We start from the raw sequence: 14,328 nt of genomic DNA, 5'->3' as shown, positions 1-14,328 counted from the left end.
TTTTAATATGATTTTGTTTCAGATTATTCAAATTATGGGAAAGACATATTATTTATGGAATATAGAAGCTTGAAAGTTTTAATCTGATTTTGTTTGATATTAATTATGGGAAAGAGTAGCACACAAGTCTCTCTACACCTATAAATACCCCTATAGGTTGCAAGGTTTTGGATTATCTAAACACAACCTTCTATCTCAATACCACAACCCTACATCTCTCTGGTGATAGTTCTCTTGCTCGATTTCTAACTGGGTGGTGCCGTTCTTCTGCAACGATAAGTGAAGGCTGTTTATACGGTATTAAAAGAAAATAAAGGTTGTTGCAAGTAAAGATAGTTATAGACCGCTGTGTGAGAGTCGACAAATCCAAACACGGGAGAAGAATATACTCTTGACATGATATTGATGAATGATATCAATAAATTAACTATTAGTTATGTTTGTTTGTTGATTATTCTTTTATAATATTTGTTTTGTTCATCGGACATGTTTGTTGTTAAATTTTATATGATTTACTTTGTACACAGGAAAAAATTATTCATGCATTATTTGTTTGCTCCGTTCAAGCAACTTTTAAGTGAAGACTATTCATACAGTATTAAAAAATGAAGTTTGTTACAAGTAAGGGTAGTTATACACCGTTATCTCACGGATTTAAGTTAAATGTTTTTGTGCACAATCAATCCAAAAAAATTGGAGGAAGATGACAATGTAAGAACATGATTACTTTTCAATAAAAAAACACAAATAAAATTAAGATTCGTCGTGTTTTAAATAGTTGATTGCAGGTAGAAATTTATTTTCATTTTTTCAACATGAATTATAGTCCAATTTTGCAATTTTATATATTAGTATTGGCATTACATCAAGCTTTTTATAATATATAATTTATTTTATCCTACAAATATTAATTTTTAATCGCTAATATACTTTTTATAGACAGCCACTAAATTATTACATTCTACAAATATTAATATTGAATCATTAATATAATTTTTATAGGCCGTCGCAACGCGCGGCTTCTCAACTAGTTTAAAATATATAAAAATCACTTAACAGTTATCTTATTTTTATAAAAGTATTTTTTCTAACACAACAATTTTCATCAGCTTTCTCAAACAGACTCAAAGAAACTTGGTAGTTAAAGATGGAGAATAAAAAAGCATGAGAATAAAATGATTAATAAATTTTTAGATTCTTTTTAAAAATTTTAATAATATTATAAATAATATCTGTTTTAAAAATTTATTTTGTGATAATGTATATAAAAATATATTATTTATATATACACACACAATCGGGTTCAGGAATCAGAACACGGAGACATTAATCATCCATCCCCGAATTTTTTTTATAAAACTTTCCCCCGCCCTGTAAAGTTTACGAATCCTCGATCCAAACCATGATAGGATCGAATGAGAGAATCGAATTGATATCGAGCGGAACGGGATGAAACATGAATGTTTATCCCAGTGGTTATAACAGGCTAACAGCGATGTTGTGGTGTCATAAAATGGTTCTAATATGATTTGTAAAAGATTTTTTTATTAATTTCATGTATGATCAAAGTTTTTTTTTGGTAATTGATTACTTTTAATTACTGTGTTTTAATGTGACAATTGATTTTCTAAAGTTTAATTATTTTATGTATAATAATTGATTTTTTAAACAAATCATCATGTAGTTGTCTGCTGCTGACACCAAGTAGACACTTTAAGCTATCAGCATGCAAGTCATCTCTTGTAAAGAGCCCCTGACAATTTGTGGAATGACACTCAGTACCAACTCCAATCTAAATTTCAAACTAGCCTTGCAAATTCGAACCAGCCTTGCAAATTAAGTATTTTAGTGTTAACAGATTTGTATATGAACGGAAATTCTCGATTGAAACTTTAAAAAAAATTGACATCATACAAATTATTCCATTACTTTTGATTGCCAAAAATGTCCTTAACTCTTCTCCCTCTTGTTACCTTTTTTGGATTTTTTTTTGATTGGATCATAAAGAATCAGAATCTCTTTGGTTACTATTGTACCACGAAACAATTGAATTCATTTAGCAACTGCTAAAGAAATTTTTCCATCAGATATCCATGTTGTAAAAACTTTTAATTAATCTAAGGATGTCCAAGTTAATAGCTTTAATGACTATTTTAATAAACCCATTTTTTTCAATGACATCCTCGACATTTTTAATTTTTAACAAGTAGAGAATCAAGCAAATATATGATTGACTACTTAAAATATGACTTCTGACTGCAAGAAAGCAGTACCCCAACATCATTCAAATAAAAACCATTGTTGATTATCACATATGACATATTGGTTGATCTCATTCAAATAAGAACCATACTTCATTATCACGTATGATTTTATTGGTTGATTCTCATTAAAAACTTCTCCAAAATCTTTTTCATCGTACTCTCAAGAATAATCTTTTTCATTCCATTTTCTAGGCAAATTGTTTTTAATAAAACATTTATCGGCCGAGAATACAAAAGATCATTCTTCTTCAGTGAATGAGCGAAATTATTATATATGATATTCTAAGAAATACAAGAAACAAAAATTTTAATGCTCGGAATATGTAATTTTTTACCGTTGCACAACATAAATAAGTCATGTCCACCTTAATTAGAACTAGCTTCTTAACCCGTGCAAAGCACGGGTTGCTTTAAATCACTTTCTTCAATATATGTTATATCTCGTTATTTATCTTTTTTATATTTATTTGTATTTTAAATCATAGTATGTTGATGTCTGTATATACACATATCCTCACTTTTATTATATTTATTAAAAATATAAATACAAAAAATATATTAAAATTCGGTTAATTCGATGACTAATTGGTCGAAAATTGGATTAATAGGGTCGAAAATCAGGTAGAATATTAAAATTTACAAAAATTTTGAGGAAAATTTAAAATTTTAAAAATGATTATATATATATATATATATATATATATATATATATTATTTTTACATATATAATATTAAATTAATTCTGAATAATGATCCTTTTTCTGATTAATCGCTGATTTTCTGATTCCAGCTTTTTACAACACTGAATATTTATTTATTATTAAATCATAATTATATATAATATATCCAAAAAATTATAAAATATACATTTTTATAAAAACAAATAAACATTAAAGCTTAACTTTCGTAGCCAAACATAGACCCATAAGATGCTTAATTCCTACATTATACATCAAGCTAGTCCATTGACTGCAATATCAAAATACATATTTTTATATATAGAGAGGTCATTATTGACTTTTAACACTAACGTATTTATTAGACATTAATGTCCAATCATTAATATACATTAATTATAACATGTTTGGAATTAATTTAATATTATACATATAAATAATATATATCTAATCATTTTTAAATTTTTTTATTTTCCCCATCTTTTCTTTTTTTATAGACATACGTTCAAATTTTGTGAATGAAAAATATCTTCTTTTTTTTTTGAAACAAAAGTGTTAATCTAATAATAGAAAGCCATACGGCATCTACACCAATGATCGAGTCGAATGTATTTTGAGTAAAGGATAGTTTAGTCATTTTGAATTAAATTGATCAAGATTCGATTTTACTCAGATACTTAGATATATAGAATAAAAAAAAAATAGTTACTGGCTAATCATTGTTTCAGGCTTCTGGTCATTAGCCCTTGTATCGGGATGCTTGGCCAAACTGCTTCTTTTATCATCAACTACAATATATACTACATGATGTTTAAACACAATTGGAAATATAACATCTCATCATGTCAGCAGCCAAACTGCTTCTTTTATCATCAACTACGGTATATATTACATGATGTTTAAACACAATTGGAAATATAATATCTCGTTATGTGAGCAGCCGCGCAGCAGTCGTCAACTTAGAGTTTTGACTATGACAAAAGAGTATACCTTCATCTATGATCGAACATTAAACTGCTCAGAAAGAATACCATCATTTTGACTCTGTTTTACATGATTTAAGGGTCTATTTTATGTAATTTTTCGCAAGGATTTCAAATATACAATTTGTTTTAAGTTTGTAATCAATAGAGAGTAAATAAAAAATACACGAGTGTACCATAGAGAGTAAATTAAAAGTACGAGCGTACCACCGGTAGAAGTCAAAAATGCGATGGTACCATTGAAAAAAACCACTTCTACGAGGGTACCATCAAGAATTTCCCTAGATATAATTTAAATTTATATTTACTTGTATTTTAAGTCTTATTATCTTGATGTCTAATGTACATATATCCTTACTATGATGATATTTATTAAAATATAAATATAAAAAATATACACTATTTAAAATTTTATTATATAATTAAATTATCATTCACCTAAAATTATTGAAAATTTGATAAAAACAAATAAGATTCTTGTCGAATCAGAGTCTTTGTCGTATAGTTAAAAAATCATATATATGATTTTATTAAATCATATATATGATTTTATTAAATCATATATATAATTTTATTAAATCACAATAACTAAATATTCTAAAAATCGGTCGATTAACCGAATAATCGATAACAGACGAATTTTTAATACGATTTGGTAAAATTCGATTAAATCGATGATTAATTGGTCAAAATTGGATTAATCAGTCAAAAATCACGTAGAATATTAAAATTTACAAAATTTATGGGGAAAATTTAAAATTTTAAAAATAATTAGATATATATTATTTATATGTATAATATTAAAATAATATCAAATAATGATCATGTTATAATTAATGTATATAAATGCTTAGACATTAATGTATAATAATTACATTGCTTAGACATTAATGTATAATAAATGCGTTAGTATTAAAAGTCAATAATAACCTTTATATATATTAAATATGTGTATTAAGCGAAGGGTATATTAGTCATATCGAATTAATTTACAATGATTAGACAATAATGTCTAATAAATACGTTAGTGTTAAAAGTCAATAATAACTTTTATATATATAAATATTGTATAATGAGCAAAGGGTAAATTGGTCGTTTTGAATTAAATTACTCATGGTTGCTGTATTATATATATAATAGATTTTCAATACTAAAATGATAAACGGAGAACAAGACGATAATGTAATTTGCACAACATTATTGCAATACTAGCAATACTAGTAGTTTGATTTTTTTTCCGAAAATCTAATACTCTTTTTTACGTACAAAACTAATACAAAACTTGTTATTATATACTCTTTTTTCACTTAAATCAGCATAACAATAATTATTGTTGTTATGTCTCGTTGAGACAACCGTGAAACCTATACAACATAAATAATATATCTACTTTACAAATAAATAAAGTATAAAATATGAATCAAAAAACATATTACTACATATTAATATTACAAAAATCTTTATAGATTGATGAAAAAATATTATTTATACTACTTATATATATAATATATATATATATATATATTTATATTGTAAAAATTAAATTTTTAATAAAAAATATAATCAAAGATCATCTGATTAGATCAAATTTTAATATTTCATCAAAGAATTGCGCATGCAAAAAATAAAATGACATATGAAAATACTAAACAAATAATAAAACAATGTTAAAATTTAAATTAATAAATAATAAATTTCGATCCATGTTGTTGTTTAGCACATGTTCAAGATTAGTATTACTAATTATTCAATTAGTTATTATGTGCATATATAGCAATTAATTACAATTTATAACTTAAAATGTACTCCCTCCGTCCCACCAGGTTCTTTACGTTACTTTTTGACACGCATTTTAAGGCTCCGATAAAGTATACTTACATTATATATTTATTTTTTAAAAAAATCCTGAAAAAAAGTTTGACGTTTAAACTTTTATTCAACAAAAGAAAAATTAAAAAAATTATTTTTGAACTATACTTTATAAGAGCCTCAAAATGCGTGCAAACAGTGAACGTAAACATCCTGGTGGGACGGAGGGAGTATAAGTCTTCACTTGTTAGATGCTGTATCTTGTATTTATGTTTATATTTAATGCGTTATGACTTTAAAATTAAATCTTATTTAAAATATTGACAAATATATTTTAAAACAAGTAAGATATATTTTTAATTAAATAATTTCAATGTATTACATTTCTTTGATTAATAAGAGAAAACATTTTACATATTTTATATTTATATATTATTAAAAATGATTGGATATGTTATACACGTGACAGTCAAATTTGTAAATTCAAAATGGTTAGAATCATTGCCCATGCAAATTATGATATGTTAAATTTTTTAAATAGTTTCCCAAACAATAATTTTATATTCAAAATCAAATGTATATTTGACGAAATTATGATATTTTAAAGTGTTCCTGGAAATATTTAAAAGAAAACTTTAATTTTTTACAATATAAAATATTTTATTGGTTAGTTAATAACATTGCGAGTTTGCCATTACTGTTTTATCAGAGTGTCTCGTATTCGTATAACTATTATATTTTTTATTCTTCACGGTTTGGAAATGACCGCACTATATAAATTCAGAATTGTTCATTTTATAAACCGAACCACGTTAATGCTATATAGCTCTATTTTGATTTACAGTTCCATAGACAACACCTTTTGTGTTTGATGTTAGAATTTTAGATACAAATCCATACTTCCTCCGTCCCAATCAATTCTATACAGTTTTTTTTGATGTCCCATCATTCCTATACATTCCCAAAATAACAATTTTTTATAATATAAAACAATACTACACCCACTACATTCTCCCACTATCTCCATTATATAATAATAAAAATATTATTACACCCAGTACTTTACTACATTATCTCAAATCTATAATTAAAAAATATGTGTGTCTGATCACTTTACCCACTTTCCATCTAACTTTACTCATTTCTTATCTTTTTTCTTGGTCTCCGTGTCCAATCCCAATATATATAATTCATCGGACGGAGTACCGTATATACAGAGTGTTCTCGTAGCGTTCAGTGCTCTACGATCAGAGTTATATTCTACAACCCATCTTGCCTATTAATCAAATCAAATCAAACAACTCCAGGCATCCAGTGAGGGGCAAGAAAGGCTGAAACTAGAGTCCCCCCTACATTCATGCAGAAATATACTCATAACTCAAATTTTAATAATAAAATATTTATATTTTTTTATTATCCATTTAAAACTTAATCTCATACAATATTAACAATCTGGGGAAAATAAAACCATCAAAATACGAAAACATGACAAATATATAATACATTCACTTTAGAATGAAAAATCTTCATTTTATCAAGATATTAGTTATTTTATATAATACGACAGAAAAATGTGATGAATAATATGAATTTCATTCGAGTAATTGTGATTTTGTTATAATATAACTGTCTTATTACTCTTTATGGCTCATATATTTATTTTTTAAAACATATCAAATTCTACAGTTTAATATTTAATCAACGCTAGCATATAATAATTATACGATATCTGAAAATAATATGTATAAATAAAAAATATGAAACAATTTGAAGAGGTAAATTTTTTTAAGTAAAAATGCTGATTTTACTAAAAGAATACAGTATGTTATTTTTGTCAGATTTTGTAGGTTAGAAGGCGGTACCGTTTGTTTACCCCGTGCCCATAGCCACCGATATACAAACAGGCAAACAGCATTTCAACTGCCGCGATCTGCAATCTTGGCGAGACAAACACAATTAAAAACCGATTAATTAAATTATTATTCTGCGCAATCGTAATCGTTGTCTAGAAGAACCGATCATCAGGCTCTGTTTTCAACCAGGTAAGCTTTTGGCCACAGCTTATGTACTCTCCTTGCCTTGTTGCATATCATGTAGCAATTTAACTTGATATTGGAAATGTTGTTTCTCTATTAATTGGATTAATTTAAATTATTTTAGTGTTTATTTAGGAAGTTGTAATTAATAAAAAATATAAGCAAATTAGGCAAAATTTGAAATGCTTCTTTATTTGGGAATTGGGGTAGTTGTGTATTGCTCTGTTGTTTGAATGTAGTATGGCATTAATGGTTTTATTGAGCCGCAGCACGAAACGTGGTTAAATTCCGCCTTGTTTATGTTGTTAATGAACTGTGTTTACGAGCAACTTTTTAGTTTATTTCGGCAACTTGTATACATGGCTAGAAGCTCACTAGATGATGATAGATAATAGAGGACAAGTTACTTAAATGAAAATGATGAAATTGTATGTTATTATATAATTGAGCTTGCTTGCGAGGTTTCAAACTGAGTTTTGGTCTCAAAATTGTGCTCCAACTCACCTTGTTTCTATATTAGGAGTAAGGTATTAGTACTCAGGTTTTCTTTAGGGGAGAATGGATTTACAATTTGTGCTTGACATGGCTGATATATAACCAATAATGTAATTTAAGTGGTGATATAGAAATAATGTATGGTCTTATTACACGGTTACGTAGAAATTGGAATAAAGAATTCAAGTTGATTTAATTCAGTTTTGTTTATAGAATGGTTCCAAAAAGAAAAGCTACTGACATTGGGTGGGAGCACGGTACAGCTCTTGAAGGAGATAAAAGAAAAGTGAAATGCAATTATTGTGCTAAGATTGTAAGTGGCGGAATTACAAGGTTAAAACAGCATGTTGCGGGTATATCTGGAAATGTTGAACCATGTCCATCTGCACCCAAAGAAGTGTCAGATATGATTCGGCAGACTTTTAAGGAATTTCCTCTACATAGGTCTGTCACAGTGAAGAAGAAAAATATGCGTTTACAAAGTTCATGTGACGACGGTGAATCTAGCCATGGACATAAAGTTGGTGTAAATGTCGAAAGTGAGGATGGCGTTGGAGTCCAGAGTGAGGATGACATGACTTCCAATGAGAAGATTCCGCAACTGCTAGTAGTCAAATGCAGCACTGAAACAGTAAGTGATGAAGAACAGCAGCATCAACAACATTCCATTTCAGATACAGTAACAGACTCCTCTGGAAGATCAAATCTTGGCGGAACGAAAATACAAATAACCAGCTGTAGTGGACAGGAAGGTGGTCAAAGTCCATCAAAAATAGATTCTTCTGTAGTCCAAAGCAACAGTTCAGGACATATGGAGGTGAAAGGTACGTTTGATTATGCAGTGAAGACAGTTGGTAAAGTTTTTTTTTATACTATGTAATCTCTTCAGTGTAGATTGCAAGTTATCTTTCTTAGCAAAAAATTAACGTTAAACTGACAAGACTCACCGAGTGGGTGAAGGAATTGTTGGCCCTCAGACTATCAACATTGTAATATTTTTTCAAGAACAGTAATCTTCTTTTAGTTTTTATTGTTGTATGAAGAGAGTTGTGTTATGCATCGTTCTTTTGTTGACAGCGGTTCTTGTACAATAGATACTTTGTTATAGTTCTCTTCTGTAAGTCACTGTGTAACATATATTTTTATTAAATGTATTTCATATCCTGGACTTCATATTATCTGACATTTCACATGTTTATTTTTGTAAATCACCGCTGATTACAGGTCCATTATCTGTATGTCATGTACCTGCTACTCTGAATAACAGTACGAAGGTTAAGATATCATATAAGGTATTATGAACTTGTGCAGTGTAATCATATTGCTAGACTTTGTTATGAAGCATGAAACATGCAAATTTTTTTTAAGCCGCACAAGAATGGTTTGTTTGTTCCAGGGGATACCAGGTTCATACAGTGAGGATGCGGTTCTCCTAGCATATCCGCGGTGCGAAACCGTTCCCAGTGACAAATTTGAAGACGCATTTAAGGTTAAGTTCTATTTGGTCTAATGAACAACTGGAACATATTTTCAGTTGTTTTACGGATCTTTAAGTCGAATTCCATTCTTTAGAAGCAGTCTTCTTCTTCTTCTTCTTCTTCTTATTATTATTATTATTATTATTATTATATTATAGGCTTCTTCTTCTTATTATTATATTATAGGCTAAATTATTTTATAATTTGGTGCTGTGCCAGTGTTGTCCTTTGCCCTCATCCTTATTGAATTTTGTAGGCCGTTGAATTGTGGATGGCGGATAAAGCATTTATCCCAATAGAGAATTCTACAAGTGGAAGCATCCATGGAAACTATGATTTACTATTTCGTCACAAGCTACACATTGTCGGCGAGGTTCAGGTGCCAATAAATCTCTGCCTTCTAGCACTACCGGGTGTCAGAACAGAGCAATTAAAACGTGTTCTTAGCCAACATCAGGTCAGTTTGTTTTTAGTTTTCTGTAGGAATGAATGTTTATATGGAGGAGTTACTAAAACAGTGCTGGTAGATACATAGCTAAGCCACAACAGTATCCTAATTATTCTCCAATTCTGGGGCTGGGTCTTTGAACATTGATCGAGTTTCAGTCTAGATTAACTTTAAAAAAAACATATTTTATCGGTAATTTGAGTTTATATGATGTATACCTTGTCAAACTTTGCACGGAATATCTTTGTGGGGTGAAGGTATTAATCAGAGTAAAACCGTTTAATATACTTTTTAAGAGAAATCTAAAGTTACCTGATTACTTAAACATGAATGTTTTTTTCTTTCTAAATTGTATGGACCAGGCATGCAGCTGTATGTCAGCTTGTTTGCAAGTATCTATATCTTATGGTATCTTTCAGTCTAATGTAATTGTGTCCGAGAAAGGAGGTCCAACTTCAGAAAACTTGGCTCAGTTCCATACACTTATCCTTTGCAGGCGCTCACCCAAAGCGATACTTTCCTTAGTAAATTAGGTGTTGTGAAAGAAATTGTGGATGATGAAGCTGTTTCTGCTCAGGTATATTGGCGGTCTCTTTATCATCTTATGGCATTCTTTATATATGACTATTTGTGACTAGTGTCTGTGCTCTTATCAACACTACTCTTCCAGCTTGTTGGCTCAAATAAATTGGAAGATGTGGGCATTATTGCGAGTTCTCGAGTGGCAAAAATGTATGGCCTTGATTTACTCACTGAAAATATACAGGTACGATCTTCGATTCTATGCAATTCATCAAGTCCTGTTTGGTTCAGTTAGCTTGAAATTAAAAGGAACCATATGTTGGCAATCTAGATATGCTTTTGCAAGAAGAAACTGTGTTAATAGTGTTGCAGAACATAATTTTACATTTGGGGCAGAGGAAGGTTGTTAGACATGTTGCATAAGTGGCATTAGACTTCTCGCCTTTTTATTTTTCTGCAGGTAAATAAGAATTACGCTAGATAGAAGAGAGTTGTCTGTGAAAAAATATGGACCATCTATTCATGTAAAAAGGATAATCCTTTTTGTCTCCAACCTTTTTTTACCATACATTGTTTTCTTACATGTAGACTTTTATTGTAGATTAGCTCTTGATTACACAAAATCTGTAACTTCAAGCTGCATTCTTATCTTTCATATAGACATCCGTTTCTGGAACTCTTCAGTGTGATGCTTAATATAAGATTATGATCTTTAAAACTCTACAATGTTTCTGCATTTATGTCTATTAATATTATTTAAATATTAGACTTCGTATAATAACTGTATTACATTAAAAAGTTTAGCCGCATCCAAACCACTGTCTACCAGATCCGGTTGTTGCCACCTTATGCCTTTACCAGCAAAACTCCATTGACGTTCTTTAGTACCGTCTTAAAAGAATTATCACTATTATAGAATGTACGCATGAGGTGTCAGTTCAGTTGTAAGACAAACTCTCTCGATGCCTACTTGGGTAATTTTACTTAACACAGAGTTTTTGGTTTTTCACAAAAGCAAGGAGAGTTTATTGGAACTGCTGGGATACTAAGATGCTGTATAGTAAATTGCCTGTATACAATGATCATCAGTCTGATATGCGTGTCACAAAAAAATGTTTGTTCTGCAGGATGCAGTTGACAATATTACTCGTTTCTGGGTACTTTCAAGGGATCCATTAGTTCCGAGAACTGAAAAACACTTTAAGGTAGAAATTTTATCTTCTCATTTAAATGCCTAAAACCTTCTTACGAAAATATTTCTTCAATTTCAGACAAGCATTGTATTCACTTTAGAAGAAGGCCCTGGAGAATTATATAAAGCCCTGACGGTTTTTGCAATGAGACAAATTGAATTGACTAAGGTATCCTTGCCTAGCATATGGTTTATAAATGTCTCACTTTTTAAAGCTAATTAATGGTTACAAATATTTTTTTTTAATCGTGATTGTAGATTGATTGTCGGCCCCAAAGGAAGAAACCAATGAAGGTGGTCAATAACATCGATTCAGGGACTGCCAAGTGAGTATACTCTTTCAGGAAAAAGAAGAAGAAAAAATGTCTGCTTATCCAAAAAGAAAATCATGTTTCTTAAAGATTATATGTGCATGGATATGGAACCTTTCAAATTTTAGTTAGTTGACGTCACAAAGACTTTTTTGATACTCATTTTACTAAAATCTTCTTTACAAGTTGCAAGTTTTTTTTTTGATTCACTATAATTAATGTAATAATAGTTGTAAGAATGGTGGAAAATATGGAAAAAATAACTTATGGTTGCAGCTTATCCAACAACATATCTTGTGGATAATCTAGTTCTGGAAGATAAAGATAAAACACCACTAGGAAACCGTTTGTGTTGAGTAAATGCGATAAAAGATGGATATATAGAGAGGTGTTAAAGGGTAGATCAGTACAGCAATTTTATTTCGAAATCTCGCTTTGATAATCAATATACTGCATGTGATATTAAATAATATAGGAGAAATTCGGAATTTGTTTTGTTATTACAAGGTTCTATTTAAGAGAAACTAAATGTAAAATAGAGAATTACTAACTTTAAATATTTTCTGTTATTTATGGACAATCATGACATGTGTCGTCTATCAGGCTATCAGCGGATATCCACATTTTTTTACTAACTGCTGCAACCATGAAGTACCCTGCACTCCAACCTAGCACTATGAAATTTTAAGAGCTTTTAAATAGTTTGAATACACAAGACTAGCCAGCACGAAACTGAGGGTATTCAGCTTTAGCTTTTCCAGTTTATGAGAGTTACTTTACTGTTTGTTGGACCTATGGCGCGCTCATATATAAATCATTTATGTGAAGCCGGTGGTTTTACTCACAACTTGAAGTTTTGGAGTCCTGTTTAGGACACTTGTTCTGCAATATTTGGTACCTGTATATTGTGATATCTGATGCATGTGAATTACTGCGTGTAAGGGAGGAATGTGTAGTTCGTACTTGTACAGATGTAGGTTCAAGTGTTCCTTCATATGTCTAGATTAATCTGCAAAGTAATAGTTGTATTTACTTATGCAGGTACTTCAATTATCTTTATTACATTGATTTTGAGGCTTCTATGGCAGAATCACGTGCACAATGTGCTTTGGGTCATTTGAAGGTTTGTTTGGGTGATTTTGTTACATTAATAAGATATAGTGCTCTACATTAACTCACATACAGGAAGTTTACTCTTAAAAATAGAAAGCATGTAAGTTGAAAGTATTCTTTAGATTCAACACAATGACTTCAAATAAAGCTGAATCATATTGTGGTCAAGTTCCTTACAGTGCTGTTTTGGAGTTTTCAGTAATTTAGTGTGATGACTTCTTTTCTTTCAGGAATTTGCTTCATCTCTCCGGGTGCTTGGTTCCTATCCATGGGCAGATGTAAGCAAGGGCCAACAGTTGCCTAGCTGGTGTTTCGAAAATTCCAAACAGTAATGGTGATCCTCTCTCAAAGTATATGATCACTTAGGGTAATTCACATCTAAATTAGACTCCAGTTTGGACTTCGGAAACAGTAGATTACTATATAGTATGTAGTGTATTGTGTATATCTTACATTGCCATCATAAATGTAGTTTGTACATTATAAAACTATACTCTAATGTTAAACTGGGTGAGATCCAAACGAAGAAGCTGCGCATATCTCGGAACAATAATATCGACACAGTCTTCCTGATTTTTTCAGTTATTATATAATCAGATATACTGATATACTCTATAGCAGTATAACATTCCAAGTATAGCCTTGGTTGAAGCCTGCGCACTGTGGCACTGGCACACATGTTTCATGTTTTTCAACACACAGGTATAAACATTAATCTAAATTAGCGGGAAGGGAACCTCAATCTTATATATTTTTTGTAATATTCCTTTTTTTTTTTTCCTCGAGTTGAATTTATTATATTTGTTTCGGAGTGCACGAGTTTCTCATTATTATCGTGAAATGTAAGATTGTTAGTAGCGGCATTTATGCCATGGGGGTCAATACATACAACGGATCTAATCTAAATAGAACATGGTGAAAGCAATTGACACGCAAGTTCTTAATACAACACCATGGATGTCACTGTTCATTGATTTTATCGAAAACTTTAAAAGCCGTT

The 14,328-nt window shown here is 29.9% G+C and overlaps 1 protein-coding gene across 1 annotated transcript; it reads left to right on the top strand.

Annotated features, from left to right (window-relative positions):
- The first annotated feature begins 7,547 nt into the window (after positions 1 to 7,547).
- Positions 7,548 to 13,913, top strand: LOC108223049 (arogenate dehydratase/prephenate dehydratase 1, chloroplastic). The gene is made up of 12 exons (XM_017397102.2): positions 7,548 to 7,775; positions 8,478 to 9,088; positions 9,489 to 9,556; positions 9,661 to 9,753; positions 9,999 to 10,199; positions 10,687 to 10,767; positions 10,861 to 10,956; positions 11,840 to 11,917; positions 11,984 to 12,073; positions 12,163 to 12,230; positions 13,257 to 13,338; positions 13,559 to 13,913. The coding sequence occupies exons 2-12, from the start codon at positions 8,479 to 8,481 to the stop codon at positions 13,658 to 13,660; spliced, it is 1,569 nt and encodes a 522-aa protein (XP_017252591.1). The 5' UTR covers positions 7,548 to 7,775; position 8,478; the 3' UTR covers positions 13,661 to 13,913.
- The last annotated feature ends 415 nt before the right edge of the window (positions 13,914 to 14,328 follow it).

Source organism: Daucus carota, chromosome 5, assembly GCF_001625215.2.
Source record: "Daucus carota subsp. sativus chromosome 5, DH1 v3.0, whole genome shotgun sequence".
Taxonomy (NCBI): domain Eukaryota; kingdom Viridiplantae; phylum Streptophyta; class Magnoliopsida; order Apiales; family Apiaceae; genus Daucus; species Daucus carota.
Note: the sequence above shows the minus strand (reverse complement) of the source record. Positions and strands in the feature narration are given on the sequence as shown.